General features: G+C 39.4%; 1 protein-coding gene across 1 annotated transcript; it reads left to right on the top strand.

Annotated features, from left to right (window-relative positions):
* Positions 1 to 5,501: 5,501 nt before the first annotated feature.
* Positions 5,502 to 22,281, top strand: LOC129701152 (podocin-like). Its single transcript, XM_055642199.1, has 7 exons — positions 5,502 to 6,362; positions 7,498 to 7,570; positions 8,763 to 8,845; positions 12,198 to 12,401; positions 16,351 to 16,406; positions 17,500 to 17,578; positions 19,178 to 22,281. Exons 1-7 carry the CDS (start codon positions 6,234 to 6,236, stop codon positions 19,448 to 19,450), a joined length of 897 nt encoding a protein of 298 aa, XP_055498174.1. The 5' UTR covers positions 5,502 to 6,233; the 3' UTR covers positions 19,451 to 22,281.
* Positions 22,282 to 22,367: the final 86 nt, after the last annotated feature.

The raw sequence follows: 22,367 nt of genomic DNA, 5'->3' as shown, positions 1-22,367 counted from the left end.
TGGGGATTAGGAAAGTAGGGGATATGTATGAAGTGGGCAAACTGTTATCATTTCAACAATTAAAATTAAAATTTAAATTGAAGGATAATCAATATTTTAAATATATACAGGTATGTGACTTTATGAAGAAATATACACATAGATTTCAAACTATATTTTTAGACCCTTTAGAAGAAGCAATGAATATTAAGGCTGATTCACAAAAATTAATATCATACTTTTATAATAATATATTAAATAGAGAATCACCCTCAACAGAAGCACTAAGGGAAGATTGGGAACATGAGCTAATGATAAAGATCTCGAAGGATAGATGGGAAAAGTATTTGATGAATACACATAACTGTTCTATTAATGCAAGACATAATTTAATTGAATTCAAATTATTACATAGACTATATTATTCAAAAACGAGGTTGAATAAATTTTATCCAAACATCTCTCCCAGATGCGATAAATGTTTGTTTCAAAACGCTAATATAACACATTCATTTGTAGGATGTACAAAGTTGAATAAATTTTGGAGTGATATATTTGATATATTTACAAAGCTTTTCAAGTCAAGAATAAAACCCAAAACGGAATGGATTATATTTGGAATAATAGGAGAAGATACCAATTTAAATAAAGACCAAAATGGTTTTTTTAATTATGGGTTAATAATTGGAAAGAAATTGATACTTAAAGTTTGGAAAAATACAACCATACCAACTGTTAAAATGTGGATTAGGAATATGATGGACATAGCACACCTTTAAGAAATGAGACTCCGACTAATAGATAAATATGACCAATTCTTAAGGAGTTGGTCTCCTTTCATCGACGTTTTGGAATCATGTGATGCAGCGGTACCGTAAAGATTGCTGATTTCAGTTCATGACGCGGATAGATCTACATCTCCGAATACAGATTTGAAAAATTCTCTTTTAAGGGGCCTTCTCTTCTATTTCTACTTTCCACTTTTACTTTTTTTTTTTTCTTTTTTATATACACACTTCATGTTTTTCAACTCTCTACCATCTATTTTTCCACTTTTTCCTCTTTCTATTGTTTTCTTTTTCTTGTCCTGCTTACTTCCTTCTCATAACATAAAACTAGAAGTTGTACATAGAATGGATTACGGTATTACATAGTTGGCACCTAAAATTAGGTTCCACTGTACTGTTTTGTACTGTATTAACTTCTAATAAAATAAACAAAACAAAAAAAAGACAGCAGGAGAACAGTATTAGTGTGGTAAAGTTTGTACAAATATGATAAGAAACATTGCAAGATGATCAATGTGGAATGTCAACTGCTAAAAAATAAGCATCCATCCCTGGGGTCAGTTGCTTCCCATAAACACAAGTGCCTCAACCCTTTTGATCCATATTCCTTTAATTTTCTCCACTAATGACTTCTTTCCGATGATGCTGTGGGAAGAATCTGATCACTTGGGTCTGATGGGACAGAAGTCATTGCCCCATTGGCCTTCTGCTGACTTTGTTGCCTGACTTTGCTTTGCAGCCAGTTGTAGTATTCAAACCTTCTGTGGGAGTCCGAACATTGCAGCAAGAAAGGTCAGCAGCTCTGCTCATGTGCACATTAGTCCAGACCACTTGCAGCAATACAAGTATCTGTGATTGTTTTTGTTATTCAGCACAGTGTCAGTCTCACAGGTTCACAATCTCTGACGGGTAACTCTAATTAAACCCAGAGAAGCAGTCACTCCCTGCACATTAATGAAACTCTTAGCAAAACACCAGCCTGGCTACTTAATTAATCTAATATAATACTTGACATCCTGCTAGTTCAGGAGTCTGAGATGCCTATGAAAATTGTAGGCACCACAAGTATAAATAGGAAGGATACTTTGTACACAACGAGATTTCAACCAGCAACTCAGCAAAGACGATGGAAAAAAACTCCAGGACGATATCCCAGTCTTCAAAGAATCCACCAAAAAGACGAATAGGTTCTTCCACTCGGGTGAAAAGTGTACAGAATAATTGCATTCAAAGCAGCAGAAGCACAAATAGGGACAAATGTACCCAAACGAGAAGCAATTCAAGAAAGGACATGAAGACTAAATCGGGGAGAAATGGGAAGACGCAGTCAGATTCCTTTCCCAGCAAGATGCCAAGCTGCACTGTCGTAGATGTGGACAATGTGGTGAGCACTGATGAGAGCGAGGAAGAGCATGATGGCCTGATAGAAATGGACATAGCAGAGGAAGGTAAAGGGAGAAGGAGGAGGTTATCTGTGGCAGAGGAACCATGCATTACATGCTAAAAATAACTTAAAGAGTTACAGGGTTGAAGTCAGATTTTTGCCCGTTCCTCGTCTTGCTCTTTTTATTCTGGACTATTTCACGACAAGAACATAAGATGAATATTGGACTTAAACTTGAATCAATTTGTCTCGCGCAGTAGTATTTCCTAAATGCTACAAATCTTCAGCCTTTGATTATCTAAATTAGTCTTCATTCAATAGATAAAAAGGCTCTTCTGGTTAGAGTAATTCAAATAAAATTGCACATATTATAGATTTGGTTAATCTACAAAATATTGCACAGCTAACTTTCCAAATAGTATTTATCTAAATTAAATTCCTTTCCTTTTAAACTTTTGCGATACAGTGTGGAAACAGACCCCTTGGCCCACCGAGACCAAGTCGGCCAGCGATAACCCCCGCACACTAGCACTGCCCTACACACCAGGAACAATTTACAGAATTCAATTAACCTACAAACCTGTATGTCTTTGGAGTGTGGGAGGAAACCGGAACACCTGGAGAAAACCCATGTGGGCACAGGCAGAACAAATAAATTCCATACAGACAGCACCCGTAGTCAGGATCGAACCCGGGTCGCTGGCGCTGTAAGGCAGCAACTCTGCCGCTGCACCACTGTGCTGCCCTAGATCTAATTCATACAAGTGTAAAGTGATTGGAAAAACTTTTGGAAATTAAACCAGTGCAGGACATACACAGCGAACGACAGGACTGTGGGGAGGGTTGTAGAGCAGTGAGACCTTGGCGTAAATAGTTTCCTGAAAGTTACAGCAAAGATAGACAAGATGGTGAAGAAACCATATATGCAGGACATTGAGTATAAGAACAAGGACGTCATGTTACAGTTGTACAGAGTGTTGGTGAGACCGCATCTGGGATACTGCGAGTAATACCACAGAAAACATATGATTAAGCTAGAGAGGGTGCCGGAAAAATTCCAGAGGATGTTGTCAGGACTGGGGGGGATACTTTTGAATACGTTTTTTATAGGAGGCTGAGTGGTGACATTATGGAGATATATAAAACCATGATGGCCATAGACCAGGTAAATAGTCATAATCCTTTCCCCAGGGTTGCGGAGGCTAAAACTAAAAGATAAAGTTTAAGGTAATTGGGGAAAGATTTAAAAAGGACCTGTAAGTTAAGTTTTTTACACAGAGGATGGTTGGTAAATGGAAAATGCTGCAAGAGGAAGTGGTAGAACTGGGTACAATTACAACATTTAAAATACTTTTAGACAGATTCATGGATAAGAAAGGTTAAGAGGGATACGAGCTAAATGGAGGCTAATAAGATTAGCTTAGGAAGGCACCTTGGTCGGCATGGACAGTGGGGCTAAAGAGACCCGTTTCCATGCTGTATACTATGATTCCAACAATGCTGCACATTTCTGCCATTGTGCACCAGAGGTGGAGGCAATGTATTAGGATGACGGACGGGTCCCAATCACATAGGTTGCTTTGTCCTGATCGTGATAACCTTTTTGAGTATTACTGGAGCTTCAAGGGTATGTGGAGACTATTCAATCACATTCCTGTTGAGACTCAATGGAGACCCATCTCCTCCCTCCTCCTGGAGACACAGTGTTTATGCAGATGTCCAATTGAGTTTCTTGTCAATGGAGACCTCCTGGATATTGATGGTGGGCAACTAGCAAATACAATGCCATAGAATGTGAAGTATAAGTGGTTATGTACTCTTGTGTGCTGGAAATGCCATTATCTGGCACTTGTGTATTGCCCACTTTTCAGCTTATGTCTGAATGTTGTCCCGGGCTTGCTGCATGCAGGCTTTGTTTGCAGAGGAGTTGAAAATCGAATTGAATGTTGCACAATCAGCAGTAAACAATGAAAATAACAGATGCAATTTAATTAGCCAATTAACCTCCCAGCTTGTATGTGGAATGCGGGAGAGGACAGGAACATGCTGGACAAACGCACAGGGTCACAGAGGGAATGTACTAACTATACACAGACGTCATCCGAGGTCATAATCAAACCGAGGTGCCAGGAACTGCAAAGCAGCACCACTAGCCAATGTGTTACTGAGTTCTCCCATCCATCCTGTGAATAAATCCCTTGTCTCATTTCCACATTTCTGCAGGATCCTTTATCTTTTGGCTTCACTGTCCATTTGACTCTAGTGAGCCCTATCTGTCCTGGCCTGACGGCAGACAAACACTACTGACTCATTAATGTTATTTAATCTTTATGATCCATTGTCCCAAGGCAATATTACAGTTGAACGTTATCTTGGTTTATAGCCTTTACTGTATCCAGTGCTGTCAGTCATTTTTTGTTGTTACTGGAGTAAATTGAATAGAAATAAAAGACAGGAAACAAAATGTGAAAAGTAGAAGGCATAGAATCAAGGGAGAGGAACAAACAAGCCTTCGTGTGAAATAATGGTAAGATGACTGAAAATGTTAAGAAAGGCAAGCCTAAAGGCAGTCTCAAAGTGCAAACTGAAATTGCCGTCCCACTGTACAAAGTAATTCAAGAGTTCTCCCGAGTTTCCCCCGATTCGAATTTGGAGGATTACGGTAATAGCCAGTCGTAGGTACTCGGGGGCTCTCGTGGACATTTTTAACGGTGCTGAAAAATCTTCACAAGAGTTACCGCGTTTCCCGAGTACCTGCCGTTAGCATTACGAACCGCTACGAGACATCCACGAGCTCCGACGTAGCCACTACGTGCATTCTACGTACTTACCACGTGTTTGATTTTTTTTAAACTCGGGAGAGCTCTTGAATTACCTCGTACAGTGGGACAGGCCCTTAAACACAATGACGAATCTATCGCACATTGAGATGTGACTGGATACAATACCTTTATGATCATGGTGAGGCTGAGGTCAAAAAATCCTATGCCTCAAGTTGGTTCACTCACACCCTGCTACAGACTCAGCCAACATAATCACTGCAGCTATACCAAGCCAATCTTGGTGAATATATTCTGGCAGAAGAAGGGTTTCGGCCCGAAACGTTGCCCATTTCCTTCGCTCCATAGATGCTGCCTCACTCGCTGAGTTTTTCCAGCAATTTTGTCTTATTACTACTTTCAGTGTTTCTTCCAAATGTTGTTCAATATGGGGGAGCATTAATGCAGCAGCTGAGGGATGCCAGTGTAAGCGTTGATCAGAAGGAGGTTTCCTTACCCATATTTAACCTGATGCCTTGATATCAGCTGTTAATTTTGAGGAATCCCAGGCCAAGTGTAGTTTAATTTATTATCACGTGTATTCACTGCTCCTGGCTGTTACTTGCCTAGTCAACGGAGCAGCTCTCTGAGTTTAGAAGCAGCCCCCAGGTGTCTGTGAGCATTCTTCCTGGCGGCTGTGCTTCTGGCTCCTTGGCTCTGATCCACAAGCTGTCCCCTTCATTGCAGTGGGAAGATTTGCTGCACTGCCCCTTGTCATCACCAACCACCTCCAACCTCGATGGGACAGCACGTTGTTCCTCCTCATCACCACCACCACCACCTACATAAGATGTCCAGTGCAATACTGGAAAATTGCAGAGCCAGTCCTTCCCTACATCATGCCATTATTGAATATCTCTTAAGTCAAAATATCTTCCTGAACATCTTCTCGCTGCAAAACAATGCAACTCCTCCTTAAGTGATATTCACTGGCTCAAAGCCATGAATGTTGTTCATTTTTTATTCCAGACACATAAAAACAATATGCACCCAATTGAAACAATAGTTTAATAAGCAGGACAGTTAGTGTTGGCTGCAAGATGCAATCATGTAAATGAGCACATGGCATGAAAATTAGTGTCCTGCCAAGTTAAAGAACAACGGGTACATGTAAATGACGTTATGATCAATATGCTTGGGGGAGATCAAAATTGGATGGAAAATTATTATTATACAGGAGAGTTGGGCAGATAGCCTTTGGCAAATTCTTAATGTGGGTCTGGTTTTCTTGCACTCAGAAGAACCTTGTCATAGTAATTTGACATGCTGGTCTGCTCCTTTTACTCAGGTATCAGGGACCGAGGTGTGGGAATCTGTGAGTGTATTCTCACATTCATTTGTTTGCTGCTGGTTCTTCTATTGTTCCCAGTATCTGTCTGGTTCTGCGTTAAGGTAAGTACATTGCTGCCACAGGGCTTCAATCTAATTTTTTTTTTGTCTGATTGGTTCAATGGGCATGGAGTTTTTTTAATTTAAATATTTTTATTAGAAGCAATGTACAGGCGTATAAACCATGGCATATGACATAATACATTTTGTGTACTACTTCTTGTTTTAAATTTAACAATATAAAAATAATAGACGCATGAAAAGAAGAAAAAAGAAGGGATTAAGGAAAGTAGTGATGTGTAGGCCCCAGAAGTTAACAATTGGTAATTTGTGGATAGATAGAGAGAAAGAACCCATAGAGATATATAAAATGAGAAGGCCAGAAAGGAAGAGCAAAAAAAAGAAATAGAAAAAAGGAAGGAAAAAAAAGAAAAGAAAAAACAGAACCGAAAAGAAAAGGAACATATCTACTTCATATCTTTCCACACCCCTCACCCAGTTCTGAAACGGTTAATTACCAGAGTTATGTTGCACCATATTATACTTGTAATAAATCTATGAAAGACCATATCTTTAAGAATTGTTCTGATTTTCCTGCTTGAACGAATCTCATATCTTCAAGATGTAACATTTCAGACATGTTTGTGATCCACATTTTAAGTGTTGGGATGGGTGCATTTTTCCAAAATTGGAGTACGTTTTTTTGCCGTTATCAAACCATCGTTAAGGAAACAATTTTGAAATGAAGTTAGCTCAGAGCAGGCTTCCATTGTTCCGAAAATAATCAATTCGGTGTTAGGGTCCAATTTTATTTTAAATAGTTTTGAGAAGATTTCAAAATTTTCTTTCGAAATTTAAGAAGTTTTATAGAAGAGACAAAGTAGTGTACTATGGTTGCTTCTTGAGATAGACATTTATCACAGATGGGGGAAACATTTTATTCAGTTTGGTTTTCGAGTAATATAGTCTATGTAAGATTTTCAATTGAATTAGGATGTGTCTTACATTAATCGAGCATTTATGTACATAATAGCAAACATTTATCCCATCTGTCTTTAGAAATTTTTATAGATAGTTCTTGTTCCCACTCTCTTCAGCATGGAGTTTTTAAACTGAGTTTTAGACAAACAATTGAAGTATATGTAAGCAACTAACATTATAGTTGTAACAAACTCTCCAATTACCTTGTGTGGTGCAGGTGGTACATCAACATGAACGTGCAGTGATATTCAGGTTGGGCCGTCTGCTGCCAGGAAGAGCCAAAGGGCCTGGTAGGTGTCCACACTGAAAGCAATGTGTTAGTTTACAGTCATAGAACAATATCTCACAGAAATGGGCCCTTTGGCCCATCTCATCCATGCCAACTAACATGTCTATCAGAGCTACTACCATTTGCTTGCATTTGACTCATATCCTTCATAACATTTTCTATCCATGTAGCTGTCAACAATTTTTAAAAATGTCATAAATGTTGCTACATGAATGTTAATCATATTTGTTAATCATATCAAGCACTTTTATTTCTGAATGTTATGGAAACATTTTTCCAGTATTCCTCATTATCAAAAACATAGATAAGTAAGGCTGGGCAATAATTTCCTAAAATGCTTAACATCCAAAAGCAAATATTTAACTAAGCTGTTAAGCATATTTTTACAAATTGTAATTAGATTGAACTGAATAAGAACTAGTGAAGTGTGTAAAAGTACATACGAGTCCTTAGGAGCTTTGCAATTGTTGATATCTGCCGGGAAGCTTTTACTGATAAATTGGACTTTTGGATTTTTTGGGAATATTGGAATTTTTGGATGGGCATAGAAAACTGGGAGTGATACTATTTGACACAAATCTCTATAGTGTGGAATTCTTTGAAATGATATTACTCATAGTTTAGAGTTGGTGTAATAAGACATTCCATAATGGGGAGGAAAACTCTAGAATTCAGGGAACTGATGGTGAAATAACATACAAGGAAATGTGATCAAAAAGAACAAACTGGTGGGGCAATTCAGCGGGTTGGGCAGCATCTCTGGCGACGGTTCTGGTCGGGATCCTTCTTGAGAATTTATAAAGGAAATGTGACTGTTATCTTTCTCAATGACTGATATTCCAGGTTAAATTCCCCAAACCTATGATCCCAGCAAGTCTGTACTTAACAGAAATGGAGACAGGATATTTAGAAACAAAGAACTGTAGATGTTGGTTAATACACAAAAGGACACAGTGTTGGCATAACTTAGCAGCATCTCTGAAGAAGATGGCGAGGTGATGTTTTGGGTCGAGATCCTTCTTCAGAAGCATATTTGTTGTGCAGTGTTACGGATGCATTTTATACACATTTTTTGTGTGAACCTCACATCTTGTCAGATGTTTTGCAATATTCCTTTGGGTTTGCAAAAAGTGCTGATGGGTTTTTGATAATTAAAATGTATGACATGTGGTCCTTCAATTATTTAATTACAGGGCTCTTCTTCTTCATACCATGTCTAGACATTTACCACAAAGTGGATATGCGTGTCACTATCCTGGGGATTCCCTTTCACGAGGTAAATGTGCCACAGTCAATAAATCACAAAAACTATGACGAATGAACAAAAACCTAGGGAAATACATGGACCCAGGCCATTCATTTATTTTGAAATGTTAACAACATCTGGAACAATGTATGTGGTTAAGAGCTGAGCAGTGTTGGGGAACAGAGGGACCTCTTTGAATCCTTGAGGTGCCTGCTTTTTTGAGGACAGAAAAGCCCACATAAACAAACATCATTGTCAATTGGCAAATATGACCATGACCATGTGTGAAGTGGCAAAAAGGCGGTCAAAACCCTCCCTTGACCTCCACCACAATGCTTCAAAATACATTGGCTCGAAATGTTTGTTGCCTGGTTTGATGTAGCCCAATCAACATACCTCTTTTGTAGAAACAAAGAACTGTAGATGCTGGTTTATAAGTTTGAGTAACTTAGCAGGTCAGGCAACATTTCTGGAGAGAATGGATAGGTGATGTTTTGGGTCCAGATGCTTCTTCAGATTGAGAGTAGGGTGTGGGGAAGGGGGTGAGGAGCTGGAGGCAAGATAAGACCAGGACCAATCATATCTTGTTTGCCTGTATGAGAATGTCTCATGGTGGTGCCAGTTTCCAAACCACATCTCTTAAATGGCTTCCTGTTGTTTACCAGTAGCTGGCTTTCATCACACTTGTCTTCTGCAGCAGTTTTTGTAATTTCAAGATTGATTAAAACATAGATTACATTTGAAAGGCTGGTGCTCATTTGTGCTATATATCAGCAAGACCAAGCGCAGGCTTGGTGATCGTTTTGCTGAACACCTCCGCTCAGTCTGCCTAAACATACCTGATCTCCCAGTTGCTAAACACTCTAACTCCCCCTCCCATTTCCGTACTGACCTTTCTGTCTTGGGCCTCCTCCACTGTCAGAGTGAGGCCCCAGTGCAAATTGGAGGATCAGCACCTCACACAGTATTTCGCTTGGGCAGCTTACACCCCAGCAGTTTGAATATTGACTTCTCTAACTTTGTAACCGTTGCTTTCCCTCTCTCTCCATCCCTCCCCATTCCTAGCTCTCCGACCAGGCTGACTGTCCCCTAGATTAAACATTATCTCTGTTTGTTTCGTTGTCATCTTCTCCTAGCTATCAATGATCAATTCTACATTTTCCTTGAGCTGCATCCCCTTTGATGCCTCATTTTCACACATTACACTTCCTTGTCTCTGCGTCTCCCTCTCCTTGACTCTCAGTCTGAAGAAGGGCCTCAACCCGAAACATCACCCATCCCTTCTATCCAGAGATGCTGCCTGTCTCACTGAGTTACTCCAGCCTTTTATGTCTATCTTCGGTGTAAACCAGCGTCTACAATTTCTTCCTGCTCATTTATACTAAATGGCTTCCACACTATAACCCTTGATTATAGCTGTTATTTCATGACATCAGGAGTACTTCTGTTACCAAGCAAACTATATTTGATCCATTGTGACAAACTACAGTCCTATAATGGGAATCATGCCACAATTAAACAAATTGTATCTCAGCATAGCAAATAGGATTTAAGCAAATCCCAAATATTTTGCACACATAAAAAACAAGAAGGAACTAGGGAGAGAGTAGGACCACTCAAGGATACAGGTGGGAATTTCTACTTGGAAACAGAGGATGAAGGCAAAGTACCAAATGCACACTTTGCATTGCTATACAAGAAGGAGAAGGACATGGAGGCGAGATCAATATAGGATAGACTTACAAGCTAGGGCATTTTGAAGTTAAGAAGAGGTGGTGTAGGGTCTCTTGAAGAGCATTAAGATGGATGGATCCCAGGGTCTTATAGGATCTATCCCATGTATTTAAGAGAGGCAAAACAATGCTGTGGAGGCCGAGTCAATGGATATCTCCAAGGCAGAGATAGATATATTATTGATTAGTGCGGGTGTCAGGGGTTATGGGGAGAAGGCAGGAGAATGGGGTTAAGAGGGGAAGGTAAATCAGCCATGATTGAATAGTGGAGTAGATGTGATGGGGCAAATTGCCTAATTCTGCTCCTATAACATGAAATAAATAGCAGGGACTTTGCTCCAGATGAAGCAATGGAGGACTGGAGTTTAGACAATATTGTTCCTTTGTTTAAGTAGGGAAATAAGGATATTTCTAGAAATTGTAGGCTGGTGAGGCTCACATCAGTAGCAATGAAATTATTTGAGAGGATTCGTAGGGATAGGATTATCACAAATTTGGAAGGGAATGGGTTAATTCAGAACAGTCAGCATGGCTTTGGGTAGGACAGATTATGTTGTATAAACTTGATTGTGTTATTTGAGAAGACAATGTGATTGTTGGGCAGTGGATGATCTCTGCATGGATTTAAAAAGGTAGCTGGCAAAATCCATCATAGTAGGTTGATTAAGATGCATGGGATCCATGGTATTGTGATAGTTTGGATTCAAAATGCTGTCTGGATTACAAGATACTAGCTATAAAGAAAAGTTGGACAAACTTGGATTGTTTTCTTGGGAGCATTGGAAGCTGAGGGGATGCTTGATAGTAGTGTATATTATTATGAAAGTCGTAGATGGGTAGATAATCAGAATATTTTTCTCAGGATGGAAATGTCAACTATTAGTGTCCATAGCCTTATCATCTATGAGGGAAGGTTTAAAAGAGATGTGCAGTTCAAGTTTTTTTTACACAGGGAGTGGTAGGTAACTGGAACATGCTACCAGGGATGGTGATAGGAGCAGACATGATTGCGGCACTTCAGAGGCACGTGAATATGCAGAGAATAAAGGGATATAGGATATCATGAGCAGACAGACAGGTTTAGTTGAGATTGGCACCATGTTCAGCACAGATATTGAGGGCTAAAAGGGCTTCTCCCATGCTGTACTATTTTATGATCTTAGCATTTCTGTAACGGAGTATTAGCAGAAACACGCATGATTTTTCACACACATTGAAGGAATTATTTTGAACCAAACTAGAACCTCCTGGAATCAAACAAGAATCAAATCTGAGAATTTACCCGTATTTTTAGATGCAATATTATAAAGAGGTAAAGATAGGAGTTTTTTTGCCTTCCATCACAGTGAGGAATGTGGGGAATCCACTGTGGTGGATGCTTATGTTAATTTTTATGCAGTTGTGTGGCTTGTTGCTTTTTATTTCGTATGGCAGTATGGTAATCCGCGTATCACTGTGCCTTAATTGGTACATGTGACAATAAAAGACCTTTGAACCTTTGAATTAATTTTATATTTAGAAGCAGATTCAAAATGTAAAGCTGTTGCATTGACCAATCTCTGACTGTATCTAATTAGGGTTGAGTTGATTTTCAGTGAATTCCCCTGTAAGGCCGCAGTAACACAAAGATACTTGCATTAATTTTACAGGTGATATCCAAGGACATGATGTTAGCTGAAGTGAATGCATGCTGCTACTATCGGGTGGAGAATGCCTCCCTCTCATTAACAAGTGTCATCAATGTTCATGACTCGCTATCATTGCTTGTACAAACTTTTACTAAGCGAAGTTTGGCACATCGGAAATTCAATGAAATTCTCCTGGAAAGAAAAAACATTGGTGATGAAATCAAGGTAAATAAAACTGTAAGTGGAGTATTTATGGCTTGGAATTTAACCCAGTTTATCCTCCCCTCTCATGGAAAACTACTGTCTCCATTAGTTCCTCTTTAAGCACCTTTTATCAGACTTTGCCCTATTGCTGATCTCCTTTCCTTTCAAATGTTTTGTCTCCATCCATGTGGAAATGCATCTCTTTTAAAATATTTGGCTGAAATCCCTTAAGCTGCTGCGCTCTCAATATCTCCGTGGATCCATCTGTTGCATATTCTCTGTGCTTTCCCCACTCGACCTCTGTTTTATGTTCCACAGTTCACCACTTCAATACCTTGATTGCTCCTTTTATTTGTTCCACATTCAAGGAAATGCTCTTGCTTGCATCTCCTACTGCCCTACAGTCATCTCAGGAGTGACCTTAGATCCCATCTTGTCTCTATCCTTTCCTTCACATTAGCTGAAGATATGGAACAAGCTTCACATATATTCTGACAGCAACAATTCCCTCAGCTTCCCATCATTGCCTTTTGGCCAGGATCAAGTTATGAACCGTACATTAAATTCCATGATCCAGATTTAGAGTGGGTAACATTGATATTTATTTCCTGTCATGTCCTTGGATAATTATGCACAACCCATGGATATCAATGCGACTGGCTTTACCTTGCCCTCATCATGTATCTATACACTGTAAATGGCTCCATTGTAAATGTGTATTGTATTTCCGTTGATAGGTTAGCGGACAACTAAAGCTTTTCACTGTATCTTGGTGCACGTGACTATCAACTAAACTGAACTGAAATGCAGGAACCCAGGTGGGTGGTTAGCAGTTATCATGGAGCAAAGTGTGGAAAATACAGTGAGGGAAATTTCCCATCATTTCTATGGGCAATGCACTTGATCTGGCAGATGCTGCCTGTCCTGAGTTACTCCAGCTTTTCGTGTCTATCTTCAGCTGAATCCTATCCCGGTGACACTATAATCCTAGCATTTGGTAACCAACAGAACTTCCAGTCACAACTGCAGAAAACAATGTCCATGTTCCCATTCACATTGTCCCTCATCTTCAGCACTTTCAGTTTCACTCGCCCACTTCCAGTGCTGTGGTCAGTTTGATCATCTGCTGAATATTCACTTTCATCCACATACACCACTTCCACTGCAGATCTTTTTTGATGAACTAAAATTACTTTTCAGAAAACTTGTGTAAACGATTCTGACTCATTACCTGACCCAGTTGAAGATGGTGAACTGAGTACGTCACTCTTCTTGTCATTTTTCTTGCTGCGGTTTCACCTTATTATTTCTCCCCCAGAGCAGTGAAGCACTTTCCTCAATCATTTATTTTTGCCGTTCTTCATTCTCATTATAGAAACATAGAAACATAGAAAATAGGTGCAGGAGTAGGCCATTCGGCCCTTCGAGCCTGCACCGCCACTCAATATGATCATGGCTGATCATCCAACTCAGTATCCCATCCCTGCCTTCTCTCCATACCCCCTGATCCCTTTAGCCACAAGGGCCACATCTAACTCCCTCTTAAATATAGCCAATATAGTCAACTACCTTCTGTGGCAGAGAATTCCACAGATTCAGCACTCTCTGTGTGAAAATTCTTTTTTCTCATCTCGGTCCTAAAGGATTTCCCCTTTATCCTTAAACTGTGACCCCTTGTCCAGGACTTCCCCAACATCGGGAACAATCTTCCAGCATCTAGCCTGTCCAACCCCTTAAGAATTTTGTAAGTTTCTATAAGATTCCCCCTCAATCTTCTAAATTCTAGCGAGTACAAGCCAAGTCTATCCAATCTTTCTTCATATGAAAGTCCTTACATCCCAGGAATCAGTCTTGTGAACCTTCTCTGTACTCCCTCTATGGCAAGAAAGTCTTTCCTCAGATTTGGAGACCAAAACTGTATGCAATACTACAGGTGTGGTCTCACCAAGACCCTGTACAACTGCAGTAGATCCTCCCTGCTCCTATACTCAAATCCTTTTGCTATGAATGCTAACATACTATTCGCTTTCTTCACTGCCTGCTGCACCTGTATGCCTACTTTCAATGACTGGTGTACCATGACACCCAGGTCTCGTTGCATCTCCCCTTTTCCTAATCGGCCATCATTTAGATAATAGTCTACTTTCCTGTTTTTGCCACCAAAGTGGATAACCTCACATTTATCCACATTATACTGCATCTGCCATGCATTCGCCCACTCACCCAACCTATCCAAGTCACCTTGCAGCCTCCTAACATCCTCCTCACAGCTAACACTGCCCCCCAGCTTCGTGTCATCAGCAAACGTGGAGATGTTGCATTCAATTCCCTCGTCCAAATCATTAATATATAATGTAAATAGCTGGGGTCCCAGCACTGAGCCGTGTGGTACCCCACTAGTCACTGCCTGAAAGTATTTCTATAACCACTTTGTTTGACTGAGGTAAAGTGTTTCGATCTCTGAGCAGATGTTGGACCTGTGCTATGAGGGATCCTCAGCTGTGATATTCCACTGCATGGAAGCCAAAAACACAAAAAAGCACAAAAGAACCAGCCTTGTGCAGCAAAGCTCCCACTAACCTTTCCTCTTTCAGCTGCCACCATTGGGATAGTGAAGCTCTCTGAGGGAGAGAGACTGCAGAATCAAAATTATGACGGGGAGAGAACTGAATGTTGCAAAGAATTGCAGTCCGGGGAGGGATAGAAGGGATAGAAGTAACTCAGCTGGACAGGCAGCATCTCTGAATAGGTGACATTTCGGATCGAGATCCTTCTTCAGAATCGGTCTGTCTGCCTGTCCCACTGAGTTACCCCAGCATTTTGTCTCTATAAACCACCATCTGCAGTTCCTTCTTACACATGGAGAAAAGCAGGAGGGTTTAGTCAGGAGGGTTTCAGTCAGAAAGATGACTGTGACAGGAACCAAGTAGACAATCAGGTGAGAAATCTGGGGTAGATTTGTGATGGGAAGTTTTAAAATGAGGAGAGATTACAGGTCCAGTCAGTCATGGGGGGAATTGGTGAGTGGTCCGCAATGGGTTATGGGTGCTGAGGGTATTGGCAATTAGGAAACGGCAGGAGTAATCTTGTGGAGACGTAACCAAGGGAGCTCCCAGGCTCACTAGTAATGGCCCAGGTAAGATCAGGCCCTTTAAAAATGCAAACACTGGTTTCCATCTTCTGGTTAGGGCCTGCTTCACTGTGTGTCACTTATGCCACTCACAGGTCCAGCACATATGCTACAAGTTTGCCCAAGTACAATGGTACACAGTGGCACACATCACTTGACTTCATTGAATATGCCCAATGATCTTCATGGGATTATATCATTTTCTATAAGCAACCCACATCTAATTTAAGGAATTAGATGGTCAGATCTATGATAAATGTTATTTCTCAGTGCATAAAAGCATTGCACAGGAGATGCCAGTTCTAGGCCAATACATTTTTCTCACAGCCAGCCCAAGGAAGTACCAAGAAAACACTGAATTTCCAGCACAAGATTTCGCCTAATCATCTCCCAGCCCAAAGCTCCAAGTAAAATAAAGAAGTTGTTCAAATCGGGAACGCAATATGCAAAATGCCATTAAAGCTAAAACAATAGTAATTTTCATGAAGGAATTAGCATAAGAATATATAGTCATTATTATTTGGTGGTGAGTGGAAAGAAAGGATGTGGAGCTAATTGGATATTCCTTTCTAAGAGCCAGGTCAGGTTCAAGAGGTCCATCATCCTTATTCTTTGATTCTATGAAACTTCTACATTGATTATCAGCAACAAATCCAAGTAAAAGGATCTGTAGCATTTCAATAAAAATTCCTCCATTAGAATACTAGATTTGAAATTCCATGGCAATGTAGTAAATTGTGCAACATTTTTTCCCATTCATCTATTCAAGTGGACCAGCCCCTTGCACCTGCAGTATAATATGCTCTCTTTAATTTATCATTTCCTCATTTTGGTTTGCAGGTTGCACTTGATGCAGTAACGTGGAAATGGGGAATCAAGGTGGAACATGCTGAAATGTAAGTTCAAGGCAGGAAATTCTGAAAACCACTCAAAACTCATTATTAGTAATCAGAAGTTATGGCCTTCATTGTGGTGGAACTTTCTTGGAAGGTTGTAATTTCAAACGCTGTCCTGGGTTTTGATCATGTCACTTAAACTAACCAAAAACAATAACAATGGATTGCTGCATTGTCAGAGATACTGATCTTGGAGGTGTTATTGAGGCTTCAATTGCCCGTTCAGGTGGACACAGAGAAGGATGCAATGTGCCCAGCCAAGATTCACCATCATCCATCAGCTGTTTGTGGAAACCTGTCATACAAATTAATGGGTGAATTTGATTTGGCACATTTATAATTTAAAGAGTAATTTACTGGTTGTCCTATTACCTAAAACGCTGACGAGAAGATGTTTGGCCACGTAGGAAACATATTGGAATGATGTCATCCAATGTGCTACACTTGTCTGGGACATTGGTAGCAGAAATGGGTGGTGGTTATGGAAAGATCAGTGTTAACCTGATGAGAATCATACTTTCATTCTGCCCAATATGCTACAGCTGTGTTTTTAGGTTACTCAGCTATTTGACATTTCTGCAATGTGCAGGCTGCCACAAGCCGACTTTGTGCCTGGATGCTCCGATACAATAGTCACTTTGCCATGGCTGCTTTTATTTTGTTTGTACACTGGACGTGGTTAACCCATTCAGTGGTGGGAGAGACATCTGATCTCCAGCAGTCAAGTCACCATGAATGTAATTTCAAGTAGGGCCGTCCAATCTCTGCCAGGTTCGAACATTGTGCTGCCACGCTGCAGCAATAAGCAAGACATTTACAGTCACTTCTCCAGATGCGGGATTCTTGGAAGAGGAGCAGGGTCACCTGAAGCCACTTAGGCACTAGTCCTCAGCAAAGCAGCAGATGACACCATGTGAAGCACTGGGATAGGACTGGAAAAATCACAACATTTGGCAAAGTCCATCTGAAAGTAGGCTAGATTTAATGTGCAATACTAATAACTTTAAAGTGGAAATATGCATTGGAATGAAACAGCCAACATGTATGTAGTAATGGGTAACATCTTGCTGTTGATTATTTACCTCCATCACAGCAAAGACGTCCGCCTACCAGCAGAGCTTCAGCATTCATTAGCAGTGGAAGCAGAGGCACATCGGAAAGCAAAAGCCAAGGTGAGAAAATGCTGAATTACGTGCAGGAGATCATGAACAACTGGTGGCAATTCATTAATTCTCTCTAATTCATCAGTAGAATTTGTTTTAAATTAGCTTGTAGCGATAAGGAAAATTTGGGGGGGGATAACAAAATCCATTAAGTATAAATGTGGACTGCCCGAGTTTACTCATCCCTGTTTTCATTTCCAAACAGCATTCAAAGACATATTCTATTTTATCTAATTCAGAGGAATGCTCATCTAGATCAACAATACCAGTATGCAGGAATATCTAGTGAGCTGTATGCAAGCTCATTTGGAATACATCATTTGGAAAACATGGAATATACAGGATATAGAATTCTACAATTATATGATACACAAGGAGATGTTTTGGCCCATTGTGCTTGTAGCATAGCTTTGGGTTGAATGATCTAATTAATCCGGTTCTCCCCATTTCTCTTTGAATATTTATTCAATTCTATTTTAACATGCAACATCTGTGGACAGAAACTGAGTTCATGCCTCTGTTCAATGATCTTTTATGTGTATTTCCTGCTTTTTCTGTTTTATTTCAATTTGTCAGCATTTGCAGGTGTTTAGTTTCCCTCTCAGAGAAAGCAATGCTCACCAGCCATGTAAAATAAGTTTCCTCATGTCACATCATGTAAATCCATGTATTCTGATTAATCACCTTTTTGCCACTGGAGTCAGTTTGTCCACCGTAACCATTTACTATTGTGAACACCTTCATCAAAGCGGCAAGGTTGGGTGGCACGGCAGCACAGTTGTTGAGTTGCTGCCTTACAGCGTCAAAATCCCAAATTTGATGCTGATTATGGGTGCTCTCTGTATGGAGATGGTACATTCTCCCTGTACCCACATTCCACCCACATTCCAAAGTACAATATTTAAACAATTGTGGGTTAATTTTTCTACAAGACTGCCTCATAATGTTTTTTAAAGGTTAACCTTATAACCATACAGTATGGAAAGGGGCTCTTTGGCCCAGTCCGCACTGACCAGCAACCACTCATTTACACTCATATTAATTTAATCCCCCCCAACATTCCCTCAGATTCAACTCTGTTCTGTACACTAGGAGCAGTTTACTGTTGCCAATTAATCTACAAACCAATATTTATTTGGGATGGTGGAGGAAACTGGAGCATTGAAGGAAACCTCCGCAGTCATAGTGAGAATTTGCAACCTCCACACTGGCAGCAGCAGAGATCAGGTTTGAACCCAGCTTGCCTGAGTTGTGAAGTAGCATTTCTAATAGTTGCACTACTGTGCCACCCTATAAAGGACTATTAGTATATACCAGACCACGTGATGACCTGTTGGGCCCCGTTCCCCCAACGCAATATTCCACCACTCACCCGTTTCCCCCAACACAATCCATTTTCACACTCACAATGAGACTTTTAATAGTATATAGATGGGGGGTTTTAACCCTCTAGAAACAAAATACATTTGTTATATTAATCAGTTGCAAAGACCTTTTCACCTTAAGATGGTCAATGAAGTGTCCTTCAAGCCAATAAGGAAAACATGAACTACCAAATGATTGATTTTTAGTGAATCCTTCTCACAAATCCTTGGAAATTAATTGCAGGTGATTGCAGCTGATGCTGAGAAGGATGCCTTAGAAGCCTTAAAAAATGCAGCTGATGTTCTCTCTGGATGCCCTGCTGCTGTCCAGCTACGGTATCTGCAAACTCTTTCTGGTGAGAAATCTTCCACAGTCATCTTACCTCTGCCTTATGATGTTCTTAATACTTTGTCAACCATAAATCAGAAATCTTTAGAGACCACTGCTGCAACTGAAACAATAAAACCAACACTGTCTCAAGAACAGAAGTCCAAGCCTGACTCCCCAATGTTATAAGAGATGGAAATGACAATTCTAAGTGACAAGAACTATGTATAATTTCTGTTTGCAAGCTATGTGGATACCTTTGTCATCTAACCAGTGGCATTATGGAGGAAATTATCTGCAAACTATCTGAGTTATGATAACAAAATAAATACATAACATTTTACTTGTGCACTTAGAATGAAATGTCCAGTGCTTATTGAAATCACAATGCCAGACATGCTTTAATACAATTTAAAGTCTTATATAGATTACACTACTCTAAAATAAAACTAAATAGAATCTTCCCACAAATCTCTCCTATTTGTGATAAATGTCTACATCTAGATGCTAATTTAACACATACGTTTGCAAATTGTATAAAAATTAAACATTTCTGGACTGATATTTTTGAAATAATTTCAGAAGTTATTAATAAAAAACTGGATCCAAACTCAAAATTAATAATACTTGGAATATCAGAGCAAAGTTTAACACTCACAACAAGCCAAAGAAATTTCCTCGACTACAGTATAATAACCGGGAAAAAATTAATATTAAAATTTTGGAAAGGCCCTACAACCCCCACAATTAAAATGTGGATTGTGGAAATGTCGGAGACCCTATATCTAGAAAGAATTAGACTTGTCTTAATGGACAAACAAGAACTTTTTGATAAAATATGGGCTCCATTCATTAATTATCTGACGGGATAGATTGGCCCAGCACGAAAACCCAACTGAAACTTGAACTCAGGATTAGATGAAAAGTCATACATTATAATCTACGAACCCATCTCCAATGACGTATTATAAGTAATCCATTCCATCTTTTTTGTTTCTTTTGATATTTGTAACTCTTCTTTCTCTCTTTTTCTATATAAAAAAAAAACACTAGAAGTAATCGACAATTGAAAATTTTAATAATGTATGACTGATGTATATGAAAAGTTTTGTTACTATAATATGTAACTATATAATATGACTACTTCTAATAAAAATATTTTTTAAAAAAAAATTTTTTTAAATTACAAAACACATTGATTCTGGGAGAAGACAAATAATAAAAAAAGCTCTGCTTGCATCAAACATGGTGGAATAATAACAAGCAGGTCATTCATAGAAGAAAATATATAAATCTCATCAAGTGGAATGCGTGGTTTATTGAAATAAGTACAGATTGTTATTGTTTCATTAAACACTGCATGCCACAATACAAATTTGCCTACAAAAAATATCAGCCCTCAAAGCAAACATGTTCAAAAAGGAGAATTTTAATGAAACTAACGTTCTCATGTACCCTGTAAAATGTTAAGAATTCCATCTTTCCTTTTAGCTATCGATGTCAATCTACTCATGCATGTGAAATATTTGTGACTGGTTTAAGCTTTTCTTGTGAGGGAAGATAGGCCAATATTGTATTAATTCTATTCAAGATAATTCAAATGTAATCTAATCATTTTCAACAAGCTAGATTGATCTAGAAGACTGTGACCTATTAATTTAAATGTTATGCTAAATGTAAAGATACAGAACTATCTTTACAGCCCAAGGGAAGATTTTACATGTTATAATTGCTTTATAAATGCTCAGTGAAGTGTGATTCTATGGGTGACCATGATTTGCTTTGTATTTATCAAGGGAGCATTTATCATGTACAGTCAAGTACTATATGTAGGGAGGAACTGCAGACGCTGTTTTAAACCAAAGATGGACACAAAAAGCTGGAGTAACTCAGTGGGTCAGGCAGCATCTCTGGAGAAAAGGAATAGGTGACGTTTCGTGAAGAAACCATTCTTCAGACTGATAGGGAAATGGGAGCGAGAAATATAGGTGATACTTATGACAAATGAATAGAAGATATGCAAAAAGGGATGACAATAAAGATATGCAAAAAGGACAACAATAAAGGAAAGGAGGAGTCCTCAATGGTCCATTGTCGGCTGTTGGATAGCGAGTTATACTGACAGCAGCACTCAACAGGCTGACAATGAAACTAGTACGACAACTAGGGTGCGGGAGGAAGAGTGGATGCAAGGGTTACTTGAAGTTAGAGAAATCAATATTCATACCACTGGGTTGTATGCTGCCCAAGTGAAATATGAGGTGCTGTTCCTCCAATTTACATTTTGCCTCGCTGACAATGGAGGATGCCCAGGACACTCTGAGAATGGAGGGCTATTTTTTGTAATTTTGTTTGTTCCTGAGCATTCGCATTTTGAGGGGATGATGGTGTTGAACGGTGCGCTGTAGTCTATGAACAACAGCCTGGCATATGTGTTTTTACTGTCCAAGTGGTCCAGTGTGGAGTGGTGGGCCAGCGAGATCGCATCTCTTGTTGTTCTATTGCGGCAATAAGCAAATTGTAGTGGGTCCAGGTTCTTACTGAGATCTGCACCATAACCAACCTCTCAAAGCAGTTCACCATGAGTGCCACTGGTCTGTAGTCATTGAGGATTGCCACCCTGCTCTTCTTAGGCACTGGTTTTATTGATGCCTTTTTAAACCAGGCCACATTGTTTGCATACCAAACATCAAGCACCTGATTTCCTCAGAAGAAAGAAACCATACTTTATTGATGTGAACAGTATCATGATGTAAATATGCAATAGATAAATAGTGATAATAAAAACATAAACTTACCATAATATAAAAATTCTTACATGCCTTCATTTTGTGATATAATTCATGAAAATCAGGCCATCATAATTTTTTAGGATAACTGCATTGCTTCTTCGTGGAGACTAATGAATTATGACAGTGGTGCTTTTTCCATGTCATTTTACTTACCTCTTCCCCCATGTATGATGTTGCTCTGAGAGTATCTCGTTTGCTGCATCTGGTATTGTAGTTTACTCTTGTAGTTTATCCTATGTAATTTAATGGAGTAATTTAGCAATTTAAAAAAATGCATTCCTATCGGGAACATTGTATGTTTGCTTGACAATTTC

The sequence above is a fragment of the Leucoraja erinacea genome, chromosome 10 (genome assembly GCF_028641065.1).
Source record: "Leucoraja erinacea ecotype New England chromosome 10, Leri_hhj_1, whole genome shotgun sequence".
NCBI lineage: Eukaryota > Metazoa > Chordata > Chondrichthyes > Rajiformes > Rajidae > Leucoraja > Leucoraja erinaceus.
This window is presented reverse-complemented; position numbering and strand designations above follow the sequence as displayed.